The sequence below is a fragment of the Lissotriton vulgaris genome, chromosome 2_1 (assembly GCF_964263255.1).
Source record: "Lissotriton vulgaris chromosome 2_1, aLisVul1.2, whole genome shotgun sequence".
In the NCBI taxonomy this organism is placed as follows: Eukaryota; Metazoa; Chordata; class Amphibia; order Caudata; family Salamandridae; genus Lissotriton; species Lissotriton vulgaris.
In genome coordinates, this window is record NC_141687.1 from 1,718,311,122 (window position 1) to 1,718,327,602 (window position 16,481).

Sequence of the window (16,481 nt, forward strand, 5' to 3'; positions counted from 1 at the left end):
GGCTTTGGAATGTGGATTATGGCCAGTGCATGTGCGACGGGCGCGCGCTCGCCATTTGGTCCCCCGCCCCCCTATCAAACTTGAAAGGAAGCCGCTCGCACACCACCATTTGTCTGAGCCTCGGCATTAGACTTCAAAGGCTGCCGCTCCTCCGCCTACCCCCTCCCGCCACAGCTTGTTTCACCCGCCTCACCGAGCCTGCCCTCCGCATCATCTATCTTTTTTTACCTGCCTTTCCCCCCGTCCATTCCCCTCTTTCCTACCCCTTCCCAGTTAGCACCCTCTCTCCCCATCACGAGCCTCTGTCCCGCCTGCTTCCATTCAACCCCCTTATTGCTTCAGCTCGTAAGTGCTCTACAAATGTTTGCACTTTTCAAAAGGCTGGCGCTCCCCCGCCGACCCCCCCGCCACAGCAATGCCGAGAGCTTGTTTCACCCGCCCCTTCTCGCCTGCCCTCCGCATCATCTATCTTTTTTTACCTCCTTTTTCCCCCCCGTCCATTCCCGTCTTACCTACCCCGTCCCAGTTAGCACCCGCTCTCCCCATCACGAGCCTCTGTCCTGCCTGTTTCCATTCAACCCCCTTATTCCTTCAGCTCGGAAGTGCTCCACAGATGTTTGCACTTTTCATTCCACACAGACAGGCTTGCAGCCTCCTCCCCCGCCAAACGGGCTTGTGCCCCATTATTCGCCTCGTACAACTTCCTGGGTGCTTGTAAATTAATGAACTCCGTGACTAACTTGGCCTTCAATTTACTAACTTTGGACCAGCCAGGTGCAAAACTAGATGAAGGCAAAAGAGGATGCTGTGGGAATCGCAGAAAAATCGAAAAGAACATGAGGAGGCCTGTCAATAAAAGTTTCTATCAATAAATTTGTACAGAGCATTTGCAATGCAATAGGTCTCGCATTAGGAAAGTTTGAGCTATTGGTCTTGAAAATGACAATTTTTTTATTTATGTGTTGTTTTTGAAAACAGCTAAATTAATAGCTTTGTCATTTACAATGCCAATAGTTATAACTTTCGCAAATGCGACACCTATAGCATTTGTAATGCAACATGTTTTGTATTTACGTGACTTAGATGTATTGATATTACAAATAACAATGGCTTTTAATTTTTTTTAATAATTAATACTTAAATAAAAGTGATTGTAATTTATAATGGCAATAGCTTAAACTTTTGTAAATAACTTTTGTGAAGATTATGTTCAGTGTATTTTATTGTGAACAGAAATGAAATATTAACATCTTTTTGTGACATTTGTAATAAAGCTTGAAACATTGAGAGAACATACTTGAACCAGTGATGCTGTGGTCATGCTGAGTGATGCTGTGGTTGCGCTGAGTGATGCTGTGGTTGCGCTGAGTGATGCTGTGGTTGCGCTGAGTGATGCTGTGGTTGCGCTGAGTGATGCTGTGGTTGCGCTGAGTGATGCTGTGGTTGCGCTGAGTGATGCTGTGGTTGCGCTGAGTGATGTTGTGGTTGCGCTGAGTGATGTTGTGGTTGCGCTGAGTGGTGCTGTGGTGGTGCTGAGTGGTGCTGCTGAGTGATGCTGTGGTGGTGCCGAGTGGTGCTGTGGTGATGCAGAGTGGTGCTGTGGTGGTGCCGAGTGATAATGTGATGGTGCCGAGTGATAATGTGATGGTGCCGAGTGATAATGTGGTGGTGCCGAGTGATAATGTGGTGGTGCCGAGTGATAATGTGGTGGTGCCGAGTGATAATGTGGTGGTGCCGAGTGATTATGTGGTGGTGCCGAGTGATTATGTGGTGGTGCCGAGTGATTATGTGGTGGTGCAGAGTGATTATGTGGTGGTGCCGAGTGATTATGTGGTGGTGCCGAGTGATTATGTGGTGGTGCCGAGTGATTATGTGGTGGTGCCGAGTGATTATGTGGTGGTGCCGAGTGATTATGTGGTGGTGCCGAGTGATTATGTGGTGGTGCCGAGTGATTATGTGGTGGTGCCGAGTGATTATGTGGTGGTGCCGAGTGATTATGTGGTGGTGCCGAGTGATTATGTGGTGGTGCTGAGTGATTATGTGGTGGTGCTGAGTGAGGTAGTGCTGATTGATGATGTGGTGATGCAGAGTGGTGCTGTGGTGGTGCTGAGTGATAATGTGGTGGTGCTGAGTGATAATGTGGTGGTGCTGAGTGATGCTGGGGTAGCGCTGAGTGATGATGTGGTGATGCAGAGGGCAGAAAGGCACAAAAAACGAGTCTAACAGGGGGCAGAAAGGCACAAAAAACTAGTCTAACAGGGGGCAGAAAGGCACAAAAACCGAGTCTAACAGAGGGCACAAATGCTGGCAGAAGAAGTGATGGAAATGAAATAAAAGGGGGAGCAAGTGAGAAATTAGTTAAGTTACTATACAAGCACCATCTCCGCCACATCCTATGCTGCTGTCAAGTGATCCAAAATGAAGGGTTTTTTGCAAGGGCTGCAAATGGAGACAGAGACGGGTAGTACCTTTAGAGAGCAGCAGCGGACCATATTATCTGAAGAGAGCAAGCAAGCAAACCATAGCGTTACAGAGCAGGAGACAGGGGTGTATAGAGCCGGCAGCACTTAAGTGCCAGTCAACTTAAAAAAAATAAAAACTTTAACAACCGGGACATATCCACAGAAACCGCAAAACCTGGTGAAAGACTATAGAGCCGGCACACCATTCATTGTGAGCGAAAGCCAGCAACAAAGGAAGGGCACTGGGGTAAGCAGACAGACAGGAGGCGGTGAAGAATGAGATGAGAGGGCGCAGGGGTAGGCCAAAGTGTCGAAAAGACGAGGAGAAGCAAGACGGCGTGACTTAAGAGTTAGTAAGGACAAGATCTCATAGATGACCAGAATGCATGTCTGAGGAAAAGAAGCGCGAGGCAATTAGGCAGTGATAAAGACAGTTGTGCCAGAAAAATAATAGTACATTTAAAGATTGATGCAGAGTCGAGACAGGAGGAAGAGAGGTTTGTGAGGAAAAAGGGTGTTAGAAAAACGATTAAACACGATGGTAAAAGAATGTGTGAGACGGTGGTTCTGAAAAGAGTACGGGGTCGGAGGTGATTTGGAGGTATTATTATTATTATTATTATTATTATTGACATTTGTTAAGCGCACAGCAACCCCAACGGGGGTGTCCCGGCGCTGAGGTATGACAAGCTTAGAGAGATGGCAAGGTCAACTACGAGGTAGCAAATGTAGGAAGGCGCTGATGGGTTAGGTAGCAATGTTTTACAAGACGAATCATGAACAAGGAAAGCCACCACTGTAGCGTATTGTATGGGTGGAGGTATAGGAGAGACATTAAAAAAAAAAAACAGAAATTCACAAAACAAGCTCTTGGCATTGCTGTGGGGAGGCCATGGGCAGCAACAGCAGGGGTGAATAATTAGGGGGGGAGGGGAAATGCGAGACATGGCCTGGCGGCCGTGAAAAGTGTGGGGCGGGGGAGTGGATCCCTTTGAAGTGAAGCTCTCGGAGGTAGGCGGCTCGGGGAGCAAATGGCAAGCGCGTGCACGAGCACATGCACTCGTCGTAATCCGCCTGATGGTTTCAGAGCTTGGTTTGCCCTCAATACTCACGTCCTATTACGAGACCTAAACAGTCAGGACAAGAAGGAACATAACGAAAATCTCAAGCAGTTTTTTCTAAACACTTTTTATTCTTTTATCTTTTGTCAACAACGTCTGTCTTCTTGACCTTGCCTCTAAGTTTCCCAGTCTCAACTCAGATTGTGTTTTGCTCATTCCAAATTTTGTTTCCTATGCCCCAATATTTTATAAAATGTTGTGCTCTCCACGGTCTCACAGTACCTCTTTTCCCAACACTTGTCCTATGTGATATAGTATTTTCCACATTTTGGCTCTGTAATATGTCCCATGTTACTATTGTTGTCAACTTCGTTGTTGGAGTTTTCATCATATCTAACAATCACTTTCAAACTTTCCTCTTGAAGATCTTTAATATGTTGTTTCATTTCTAAAAAATGTTGACCTCCTTTTTCGTGTTAAATTAGCCACACCATCCTTTTATCCTCTACCCACTGGTAACAACAATATAAAAAATAGTTCATCACAATGTAGTTTCAGAAAGTCTGCATTTGCAATACTAAAAGTCTGAGCTATTGGCGTTGCAAATAATAATGCAAGGCCTATAGCTCTAACTTTTAGTCATGAGAGTCCTATGGCATTGAAAATGCTTCTTCTTTCTTTTAATCGCGCACCATTTATTGATGCTAAGCAACAAACCTGACCCTATCCTCCTCTACCCCCCCAGGTGACTTAGCCACCTCTCCCAGGTTGCCCTTCAACACCTAACCCCAGTCCTGAAGAAGATCCGCAAGGCCGAGGCCCCCAAACCTCCGTTGTGGTATAAGTCGGATCGAAACGTTGACGCCCTCGGAAAGGCCTAGACTGACTTTTCTTATGTGACCCTTATCGTGCGAAAGTGGAATTGATTTCTGTGCTTGTGTAAATAACTTAAATGATTTGTATCATATGTGTAGCTAGGCTGTATATGATGGTGACTGACAACCGTACATATTGTAAAAGAAAAGAATACTAAGTTCTCATTTACTTCTAGGCCACTGAATTTCCTTCCTTTTCACTGACCAAACACTGAGCACCTCTCCTTCATGCACGTTCCCCCTTGAAGCAACCTTCATCCCCTTCTACTAATTGAATTAAATTTGATTTTTCACCAGAAACTAAGTACATTACATCAATTGGTGAATATCTCTCTTTTGGTTTGTTGCTTGTTTGCCTCTTGTCCATTTGATGCTCAAACAATTGACTCAGGTTTAAGGAGCTTGTCCTAAATATATCTTTCAGGGCTCCAACTTACATTAACGAATTACACTAACTATGTTATTTGATTAGCTGCTTTTATGAACCAGGTTCTACTAAACCAGGCAAAATATACAAATTTTATTCATCGGGTAGTTCACCTTCACACGTGTTTGCAGTATCATACAAGATCACTAAACTGCTGCCAAGATGTTCACACCTGTTACTGCACGAGTCTCTCGGAGGAGGTGGCTCTTTGGTTTCTCTAGTTCCAGGACTGGCTGCGTTGATATCCAACTGAGCCCAGGGGTCATCCACACAAGAGCCATCCTCCTTGACCATGCACTCGATCACTCAGAGCGAAATGAAATATCCACTCACACGTGCAAGAACAGGCAGTAAAGCAGTTTACACTTAAAGTTCAATCATAAAATCAAACAAAAAAAGTAAATGACATGGGTTGATGTCGGCCACGTTCCCGGGGAGGGTAACACAGATCAGATTCATTCTTTACAGCTTCCCCCATGGGCGCTATATAAAACCTTCATAGAGACTACAAATATATTTTGCATTCCTGCTCGCAAGAAGCTCCTCGCAGCCCAGGTATAAAGCACTAGCAATCGCCCCTGATAATTAACCCCTTCCCTCCTACCTCTCCAAACAAATGAAACAAGCATTGGCATAGCCAATAGGTCTCGCCTTTGTGACCTTGAAAGTAAAAAAACAAGCATTTACAATGCAATAGTTCTCGCGATACTGAAAGTTTGAGCTATTGGCTTTGCATTATTATTTGCAACGCCAATAGCTCAAACTTGTAGAAATTCGAGACCCATTGCATTGTACAATATTTCTTGCAGTGGAGTGATAACACGAGACAAGCGGAAGAGCATATATGGGTGACTTTCCTGTATATTGTATACATGTCGAAATTGAGAGCAATAGGTGTAAAAAAAAAAACATTTGTATTAATCACCCCTGGAGTATGGACCCATGCTAGGGACACCAAATTACACGTTATGTAGTAAACGTGTGTAAACCGGGTGAACAAACTTGGGAGCATTAAAAACAAAGAAATACAAATGCCGCTTAAAGCCAAAGAGGGAGAGGGAAGTGCACAGAACAGACACCCTTGTACCGCTTTGATGAAAGTAAACAAACGCTGGTGGAAAGCCATAGCGGAAGGGGGGATTGCACAGAAGACGCGAGGCCGTCATTGAGAATAAAAATGATGTGATGGAGGGCGAGGCGCGTATTTTGGAAATAAAGGCATATGTTATTCACAGAGCTTATATAAGGTATAGAGTGAAAAAAGGAATATTAATCAACCCCAGAGTATGGATCCATGCTCGCGATACACAAATACACTCGATTTAGTGAATGCCTATAAACCATCCAGAATCGGGTGATCAAACCTTGTGGAGCAATAAAAACAAAGAAATGCAAATGTGGCTCAAAGCGGGAGGGGAAAGTGCACGGAACAGGCACCCTTATACCGCTTTGATGAAAGTAAACTAATGAATTTAAACGCTGGTGAAAAGCCAAAGCGGGAGGGAGAATTTCACAGAAGACGCACGGCCACCATTGCTAATAAAAACAAGCGCTCACCAGCATCGATCTCTTGCTTTATGGGACCATGCGTTTTTAGAAACACATGGCCCATAAAGATATGAAACTGCTTTGCGACAGCAGCAAAGCAAGCCACAGATTCCGGCTCGGAGGTGAAAGGGCGTCAACCAAAAACCCTCATTTCCAATGGCAGGCCACCGTTTAGCATAAACAGTGACGCCAGCCAATGAAAATGAGGAGCGGGGCTTAAAGCCCTCTTCTGAAAGTCCTTGTTAACAATAAATCTTGCGAGCATCGCATGCGCTGCCACGCGAGACTTAAAAAACTGAAGTGTAAGACTTCACGTTTACATTTACTGCATCCTAAATACGAAGTAAATGTAAAGGTAAAGTCTTATACTTACTTACAAGGTCCCAAAAGCGGGACCTATTGGCTATGGCAATGCTTGTTTCCCATGTTGCTGATTTCATTTGTGGTGGTGAATCTGCAGATATAAGCAGGGTTTGAGTCGAGGGTAGACAACGTCTACCCACTAGTTTCAAAGGGTAAATGTCAGCTACCCTGCTGCAAAGCTGGCCACTTTCAGCAAACTGACAAAACTTATGAATACAATGAGTGCTCAGTGGTAATACCAATAAGTATACACTTTCACCGGAGTGCCACCTTCCTTTCCTACTTCTCCTGAATTCACAGAATATGCCGAGCTCATCCCGGTGTAATTTTCCCACACCTGGACACTTTCAGCACCGCCTGCACATTGTGTGCTTTTGTTCCAAGCAGCTATTTTACAATAGATTTGTTCCAAGCAGCAACATGCAGGCGGGGACGGGGCTTATCAGCATGACTAAAGCCGGAGTTAAGGAGCTATTAGGATTATTTTTGTTGGGAGTATCCTGGCTTGGAACGGTCAGGAGCCTCACACCTAGATCCAATGGAGGGAACACAAAGGCTCACATCTTGCCACTTCATAGGTACTTAGGAGAGAAATGTTTTGACTTTGTTCAGTGCCTGTATATAAGAGATATGCCTACACTCTAAGAAGGCATATAAGGCAATCTAACACGGACCCCCAGCTACGGACAGCACTGAAGAGAATTACAGAGCAATCAGCCTTCGGTGACATCGCTAGCTTGGCTTGCTTTACCACGTACATCACGGGTAATGCTATTCAGCCTTCTGCCGTCTTTGAGATCTTGGTATTGATTGAATACCTTGTCCAGAACATAACGAAGTGGACCAAATGAGCAGCACTTTTACGCAGTGGAACATGGGGCCGTTCATACGTATGGAACTTTGTCTTTAAGCTTTCTACAAAATCGTGGGATATTTGCAAACATCCAAGGCCTATTTCCATTTATCAAAGCCTCCTTTCAAGAAATTGCCTATATTTCGGCAGACAGCAATACTAGCAAGTGGTGTGAATTTTCAATTGACCACCTTGACATGACAGAAAATCTACAAGTCTTGATAAAGATGGTATAAACTGCTGTATCCATCGAAACGCGTTGACGCTATTTTTCCTGTACAATTCAAGGATCCGGCACTGATGTTATAATACAGATTTCATCATCTTTGTATATAACAAAGTGGTGATATAAGATTTCGAATGTACATTTAGTATCAAACAGATGTTATGTTGTACATGTTTCTGTCTGTTGTTTTAATTACGCAGGTCATAATTGATTGTGTATTGGCTATATTTTATTTGTGAAAGTTTTTTATATTGTGTATCATTGTTTTGATTATGACATACATCATTGGTATTTTTAACCTCATATGTATGAAATTGAATTTGTAATAACAACAAATATTAGTTTTCTTATATGTTCTTTGCATTCTGTGTACATTGTTATATTGTGAATAGGTATCAAGGGGATCTTTTCCTTACTTAGGTAGCTGTACCTCAATTCCCTTGAGTTCTTTAAGGGGTACCTCTCACTTTTTATACACTCTAAAAATGTCAGATGTTTTGGTCTCCCCAGGATTTACATAAATAATTTAAATACCACTATTATGTTGTATTTCTTTTATAGCACTTAAGCACTACTCCACCAAAGCAGGCTGTCAGAGCACTATACATCACACGTACAGATAACACATTGGCAATCATTCATGTTTGTACAACAATATAAAGGATGTGTTACATAAAGTGAGGGTTACAAGATGTATGAGTGACATGTCCTTCATTCCTCACTGTGCTATATTATAAGGATTACAGTTTATGAACTGCAAGTAACGAGATAATCTGTCTTAAAAGCAGTAACCCACATACCCATTTATATAAAAAAAACAAGCATTGCAAAGTAATCAGTCTTGCATTTGTGAAAGTTAGAGCTTTTGGTGTCGAAAAGAATGTCTTTTACTTTTGCTGTTTTATTTGCTGTGGAGTAATCGTATTTGCATAGCGCTATTCCCATTCATATGACCTTGCAGCACTGGAGAACCAGAAAATGGGAAATTGGTTATGAGGGAGGATTGACAGGAGTAATATGCTGCCTGCAAAAAAAAAGTAACAACATACTGGAAAAACCAAACACTCCTAGAGAATTCAAGATTAAGTAAAGCCCGTGAAATGTAAGCAGGAACAAGGTTAAGTTTTTTTTTTTAACGCTTTTACATTTATTATTCTGAAATGAAGGAGTGTTTTTGCCTGAAAAGTTAAGGACACAGCTACAGGGCCCGGAAGGGAACCATTTCAATGTCCATTGCTTATATCCTTACAAAACGTAAGCAGTATGCCTTAAAAAGACCACATCCCTGAACACAGAACCAGGGTACACATTTATGAAGTAAAATAAGGAAAACAGATGATAAGGATCACATTAAACGTTTTCCACTCTACGCATCAACCAAGTATTGCAGTACCTCCAGGAATGGTGCACTTCCCCACCTGGGGAAACAATGTTTTTCAAAGAAAGATGGGAAAAAGAAAGTATTGCTTCACTGGCAAACTCTTTAAAGTGGTGCTAATGTGTGTGGGTGTGAATAACACCAATGTGGCGTGTTTGCAACCACTCCGTCTTGCTTTATTACATTTTTTATTTATTTTTCGTATTTTTAACCTTTTTTTTCTCTCCATCCTAGGCTGAACTGCAGAAAAGAAACATTGCAGATAAAGATGACATTTACAGTAAAAGTGTTTCTTTCTTTTTTGGATCCATTTCATAGGGTCACAAATAAAAGAAAGGAGAGGAAAGAGAGGGTAACAGCAGCTTGTTTTTCAGCAAGTGAAGAGTGAGACAGACATGGAAATAGCAGGAATAAGAGGATGAAAAGTGAGGGGTTGGAGCAGTTGCCAGCGGCAGAGCAGGAGAAGTGAACACTGTAGGGAAATGGGTGGAGAGAGAAGAGTGTGGGGAGGGAGATGGTGTTTATTAAATTGAGAAGGGGGCCCTTACACCGCACCGTAATGAGGCAGATATATACAAGCAATAGGTTGGATTTATTGCAAGTGGACCAATGACATGCATTGGGACCAAACATATCCAAATAAATAAAACATTCTTGCTTGTGGATTTAAGACTTTCTGCGTTTTTTTCTGTTAACAAGTTACAGGTACCTTTGGGTGCGGGGGAGAAACTGTCTTTTGTTACCACAATACAGACTAATAAAAAAAAAGTAATCAAACGCTGTTGGCAAGGTGGGGTTAGGGTGGCAGAAGGCATGCATCCTCATTTTTGCGGCGCTGTTGAAGCAGTGCTTAAAACTCTTCTTTGTGTTTCAAAGTGAGGGGATTACCATCTGTATGCAGAATGAGGGTGTTCAGGGATTCAAGCATGTGCAGAAGAGCATGGAACATTAAGCAAGCAGGAAGTTGTAACGCGTTTAAAATCACAGCAAAGGACAACAGCTGATAAGGATCACATTAAACATTTTCCACTGTAAGCATCAACCAGGTATTGCAGTACCTCCAAGAATGATGCATTTCCCCAGCCGGGAAAAACAAAGTTCTTCAAAGAAAGAATACGAAAGTAGCGCTTCACTGTTTAACTCTGTAAAATGGCGCTAATGTGTGTGGGACTCACTCTGTCAGTGGGAAATACACGTACCTGCTAGACGATGTGCCTGGCATCCGGTGAAGGGAAACAGGGCGCAGAATCAGCAGTTACCCACCCATCCCCGAATGGTGACTGCGGCGGCCCTGCTGTAGAGAACGGCAGCACCAAGGATAAGTGGGAGGGGCTTGAAAGTATGTTTCAGATTTTGGAACTTTTTAAATATTATGCGTGACAACGAACAGCAGTTCAAATAAACAAACCTTGTGCATAATATAATAAAAAACGGTCCAAAATACTTGACGGGCTGGGAGGGGAGGGGTGGGGGGGGGACGGATGGAATCGAATGAAACCACACCAAAGAACAAGTAGAAAATAAATAATAACAAGCAGGCGGGAGGAGGAGAAGGCAGCTGCAGCCCAAAGAGTGTGTGTATCGGGGAAGTGTATAGCTGTCGTGCCTGCAACTCCAGCGACAAAGAAGTCATCAGGGAAAGATGCTAAGAAACTAAAAATAAAACTAACCAAGTAAAGTCACATGTAACAGGGGCAGTCCTCATGGGAGGTTACAAAAGTAGAAAAGGAGGTACTACTACAGACATCAACCAAAAGGTAAAATAGAATTTCCAAAAGACGATCAAAGTAGCCAATTAAAAACATGGGCGGAGCTTAAAACTTATATTCTGAGAACAATATGTCTTGAAGGACTGCGCAAGCACTGCCTAGATGAGACCTAAAAACCTGTAATCTGGCTGTTACATTATGTGCTTTGCAGGAGACCTTCTATGGTACTTTGATTCAAAACTAGGACTAGGCAAAACACAGATCTCTCCAGCAAATATGTTATCCACCAGAGTTTTTTCACCATTACAAATTATTCCCTGAGATTTAGCTGGCACAGAAAGATCTCTGCAGCAGGTGCCTTAACCCCATAAAATACGTTCAAATGCAGACATTGCAAACAATTATGAAGAACTGATTTACTGCCACATTTCTCCTTGTTGCCAATACTTTTGTGACGGGGTTTAAAAAAACAAATATTTTGCGTCAGGGTTGCAACACGATTTTGGCACAACCCCAATGCAAAATCTAATTTGTTAAATATTATAATGCACTCAAATGTACAGTGATAGACCAAGTAAACAGATGTGAGGTCTAAAGATCTAATGTCACATCCTCTGAGGATATGGGTTGTGATGCCACGTGAGGTCACACTCTGTGATGTCACACCCATTCTGCCTACCTTGTTCCCCCACTTCTATTTTTTAGGTTTTGCCTAGCCAATGCTTACGAAGTAAGCATTCGCTAGAAAAAACTAATGAGTATAGTATAGGGGTTGGAATCCGCCCCCGTCAACCATTGGTTAGCTCCATAAATGGAGGCTATCCATTGGAAGACTGGCCTGTCCGTCAATGCAGGACCAGATTCGGGGGCGTTCCCGAGAATTTTTGGCTTTTGGCGACGTCAGCCGAAAGCCTGTTCTCAGGAACGCCCCCGAATCTGGGCCGGCATTGGAAACACCTGGAAGATGATGTCCGGCCCGCCGCCTGGTTGTGGGCGGGGCCGGGAGGACGTGGTTTCCGCTTCCCCCTTCCTTGGGGAAGCCATTTCCTGCCTTGCCGGTCTCCCGTGTTGTGAGGGAGACCGGAGATGCTGCCCGCAGCGAGATCCAGCCCGAAGGAAGCAGCCGTGTGCCTCCAGCCAGGGCCGCGCTGGGATTGGCCCAGCCGGCCGAGCCTCCGCCACGTCATCTGGAGGAGGAGTGGAGAGCAGGAAGCAGCCTGCGTCTGAAGTGAAGTGGAGCATAATACTGGCACCCCAATCTTCTCCTAAATGCGTATGCACCATCTGGGTCATTGTCTTCCGGTTCCGACATTGGTGAAGGCATCCGGCCCTGTGTAGTGGCCGCTCCTGGTGATGTCTGAGGGCTCTCGTTAAAGAAGGGGGAGGGGCCATACACGGTCTGCCTGTAATGTTGACTGCGGCCTTCGTTTTGCAAGGAAGCATCGGGTGGGCTTTATTTGCAGATGTCGGGAGCCCTTTGGTGCCTGAGGGGGTGTGAGCCGCAGGGGTCAGTGAGATTACCCTCCTCTCACGTGCCTGACAACGCTCCCCGGCGGACCCGCGGACCCTCCATGAGGAGGGCCTGCTGCCGCCCTGCACCTCCCCCTATTGTCAGCAAAGCCTGCCGTGTCAAAGGTGGGCCCGGGGGGCTGAGGGGGGCATTCACTGCGAACACTTTCACAGGCTGTGGGAATGGCCAAGGAGGGGCAACAGACACCCTCGTGCCCAGCTGGAGCTGGGGGGGCTCTCTCTGCAGCGAACAGAGCGGAGGCGAAGATGTGGGGTCTGAAATCCACTAAATATCATCGGAGAAGTAGTGCCCTTTCTTCAATCAATTAATTGGTATAAGTATGAATAACCTGACAGGACGTTGTCGTGAAAAGCACGTGTACAGCTTCATCACTATATTGGTTTTATTAAATGGTGTTCATGATGGCCTGCCAATCGTCTGCTTTAATACACAAACACAACCCGTGCAATCGGATATACATTATGTTTTTTCTTTCTTACAGATACACGCACGCAGAGGAAATACACACAAACTTCAACAAGCACACATTTTCTACACATGGCTGCACCTGCACCATCGATGGCATAAGAAACCGCGCTCATGCACGTAACAGCATTTCTAAATCCAAAACAACCCTAACACAATAGTAAACACAGCCACAACGCATGCGTGAATACCGTAGCACACACTACGTGCACTCACGCATAACACAATACCACTGTCATGCCACACACACCCTGGTAAATTTGAACCGGTGGTGGCAAGTGGCGCACACCGGCACTCATGTTTCAGGATCGAAAACTACTTTTCCTCTGCATACCCTTATCCAAAGCAAGAGAGAGAGAAGTATGCAAAAAAGGCCAACAAGAGGAAGAGGGGGGGGGGGGCGTTACAAAAGGGGAAATCAGATAGAAAAGAACAACAAAGAGTGAGATAAAGAGGCAGGGGGCAGCTGGTGGTGGATTAAAGCGGTGGACGCAAGATCAGGCACTCTCGCGGTGCCCGACCTTTGACAGCAAAGGCCGTGAGCTCCTAAAGAAAACGGTGGGGCACTGGCGTTTATTCTATTACAAATCAAGCACCGTACATACAACCACACACAGAACGCGCACTGCATACAAATACTGTATACAAACACGCACCAATCAAAACATATTTCTAAAATACGAAGTGGCGTCATTGAAAACACGAGGCTGCTGTAATATGCTTCTACTTGGGAAAGTAAAGGAGGCTTCCTGCAACAGTCATATGTTGGCACGAGGGCTTATTCTGTCTCACACAAGCTCAAACCTCCAGCTGGCAGCATCTATGCCCATTTATCAGCTTCATAGTTGCTAGGTCATATTTGATGCCAGCTATGCCTCATCGCACCGGCCTGGGCCAGAGCAGGGAGTGGGGGCCGGAGATATTTCTTCGCAGCATCTGGGAAATGGCGAGGTCCTGCCACCTGACCGGACACAGAGGGAGGTGGGGGTGAACTTTGTGGGCTGCCGGGGGTGGTGCGGAGGGGGCACTTGCGGCAGAATGGGGCTTGACCCACATGGTGTGCTCGTGCAAGGGGATGCAGGGCGGTGTCACAACACAACATGATGGGTCCTCCACCAGAATGTGATGAGGGGCCCCCTGCGAATCACCCCTGTATCTCACACATGTATCTCACACATGTTCTAAGGCGTTAGAGCTTGTCAAAATGTCACCCCAGACCGCCCACTTTGCTTATCTCAGCTGTTGGATAAACCTCTCTTCTTGCATGAAACATGTCATGCAGTTACTGAAGATCAGTGCATACTAACAATGCCACCATTTTTTTGTGTATGGCTACGGCGTTTGATCATCTTGAGAGGACTTTCGGTTAATAAAGTGAAAATCAAATCGTGTTCACTCTTCTATGGGGAGGGGGTGTGTTATACTTTTCTTCACACTGAAGGGGCAGTGTGATCCGTAATATTACACTACATGTGACGCCTACAAACACATGGGGTGGCTTGTGCAGTTAACGTGCACGCTTCCTCGTCCTGGGGCATCTTTGAGTTAATATTGGGTGGTGTGAACGTGGGCAAACTGATATGACCATGGAAAATTGAGTTAATATTTGTGTAGAGGGGGTGGGTGATGTATAAAAAAAAGCCCACATCAAAAGATGTTGCACCTGGATAGTTTGCATATCAATATACAGCCCTCTTCTGTCGTACGGGTTTAACTGGAGTAGTTGACCAAGTGCTTCAAGACCGAAATGGTGTGTTGCCCCACACCCCTTTATTAAGATTGCATCTAAAACATTTCTCCAGTTAGGAGGACGTGTGTTGTGTCCTGTACTAGAGAACTGTACTTGAGCGTTACCGTTTTCTTGGGTCACTTGCTTGTATTTCCCAGTTTTGCTAGTTATAGCCTGAACTGAAATCGCCTATGGTTCAGCTCAACACACTTTAAGATTCTTGTGAAGTCGCTGAATATTTTTCTTAATTCCTCTGACCCGGAGATCACACCCTGGAACCCTAGCATCAGTACCGTGAAGTGCACTATGTTCTTTAATTTCCAGGAGGCTTTGTATGCACCTTGCTGCTACTCCAGCTCACCTCTGCTCTCGTTTACTGTTCCAGAACCAGCGAATGACCCCCAAAAACCACTCACTATGTCCATAACTTATCGCACAGCAGGTCCTCTGGGCCCTGAATGGTACTCTTTCATACCTTACACATCGTCACCAATCAGAATGGGAGCTATTTTTGCCTCTGCTTTAACAGCTGTGCTTGTTCCAAAAAGTCAACTTTTACAAGTGTAACTCAGTTGAAACACCACCAGGAGTCGCTTTGACATCGTCTTACCCCCCACGTGTAATGAGATCTAACACTCCTTCACCCCACTAGGTGACTACATGCCTGACAGCCATGAACTTGTCTTTTGTGTGGGGGGCTCTGTGTGGCTGTGTGTGTGGGGGGCTCTGTGTGGCGGTGTGTGTGGGGGGCTCTATGTGGGTGTGTGTGTGGGGGGGGGGGCTCTGTGTGTGTTTGTGTGTGTCATTTGCGAGAGATAAAGCTAGTGGCATTGTAAATGACAATGCCATTTATTTATGTTAAAAAAACATAAATAGAAATAATGTCAAGAGCAATGCCAATAGCTCTAACTTTAACAAAGGCAAAACCATTGCATTGTAAATGCTTGTTAGGATTTGAGCCTGGAAATAAGGCATAACGTGTGCCTCACGTCACTGAATAGCTCCTTGTGTTTCAGTCCTTTTCTGCAATTGCCGCGTATTATTTGTGGATTCCCAGAATGAATATTTGCCATTCCGACCGCTGCCTGTAATATTGTTAAGAGTGCGTATGGAGGTCGGCAGTTTTACGTATTCTACCCGGGTCGCTTCCGTTATGCTTGCATAGTATGCTAACCATACACGCCCGCGAGCAATAAACAGCTTGTCGAGGACTGTTTTACTCCAGAGTCTGTTTGAACTTACAAAACGTGCCGTGCCATGACCTCCGACGTCCGCTGTTGTCTGGAACTTCTTCAACTTGGGCACCGAAATACTCCAGAACGTGTGACCTGTAAGCAAAGAGAAACGATACACTGTGCATGAACAGAGAGAGCGGACTTGCGGGTGAGAACAAAAAGAAAGGACTGTGACATGGAAATAAACAAAGGACAAAAATACATTTCTTTCGTGGAAGAAACACCTTACTAAAAAGCGGAAGTGACAGAAGAGTCTAGATAGTATTTGCAGGTATTGGTAGTATTTTGCTATTAGGTCATGCGTTATGCAGAGCACAGCAATGCAATCCTGCTCAACGTGACCCTGTTCTCAAATATCATGGTCAGAACTGTAATTTGCATACTCTATGTAGAGTTTATTTTAGGATGTATCTGGAATGTTAGGTACACACAGTGGTCGAAGTGCATCCAAAAAGCATAGGAACTGTGATGTTGCGCAGAAGGGGGCAGGCTGGGGGAGGGGGGAGTGGGCGTGGCTAAAAACATACTATTCTTTAACTTTTTTTCGCCTTTTAATCTTCCAGTAACTACATGTACACAACTTAAATAACAACTAAATACAAGGTATGTTAATCAGTGG

The 16,481-nt window shown here is 44.7% G+C and overlaps 1 protein-coding gene and 1 non-coding gene across 2 annotated transcripts in view; both read right to left on the reverse strand.

The window, feature by feature from the left end:
* The window catches only part of MRPL23 (mitochondrial ribosomal protein L23), a 201,020-nt gene extending 185,029 nt beyond the window's left edge, over nucleotides 1-15,991 (reverse strand). Inside the window, exon 1 of the mRNA XM_086958934.1 lies at nucleotides 15,870-15,991. Coding sequence (XP_086815060.1) covers nucleotides 15,870-15,886 — 17 coding nt within the window. The 5' untranslated portion in view covers nucleotides 15,887-15,991. The remainder of the gene's footprint in view (nucleotides 1-15,869) is intronic.
* Nucleotides 4,945-5,119, reverse strand: LOC147733169 (small Cajal body-specific RNA 16). Its single transcript, XR_015308923.1, has one exon.
* Nucleotides 15,992-16,481: the final 490 nt, after the last annotated feature.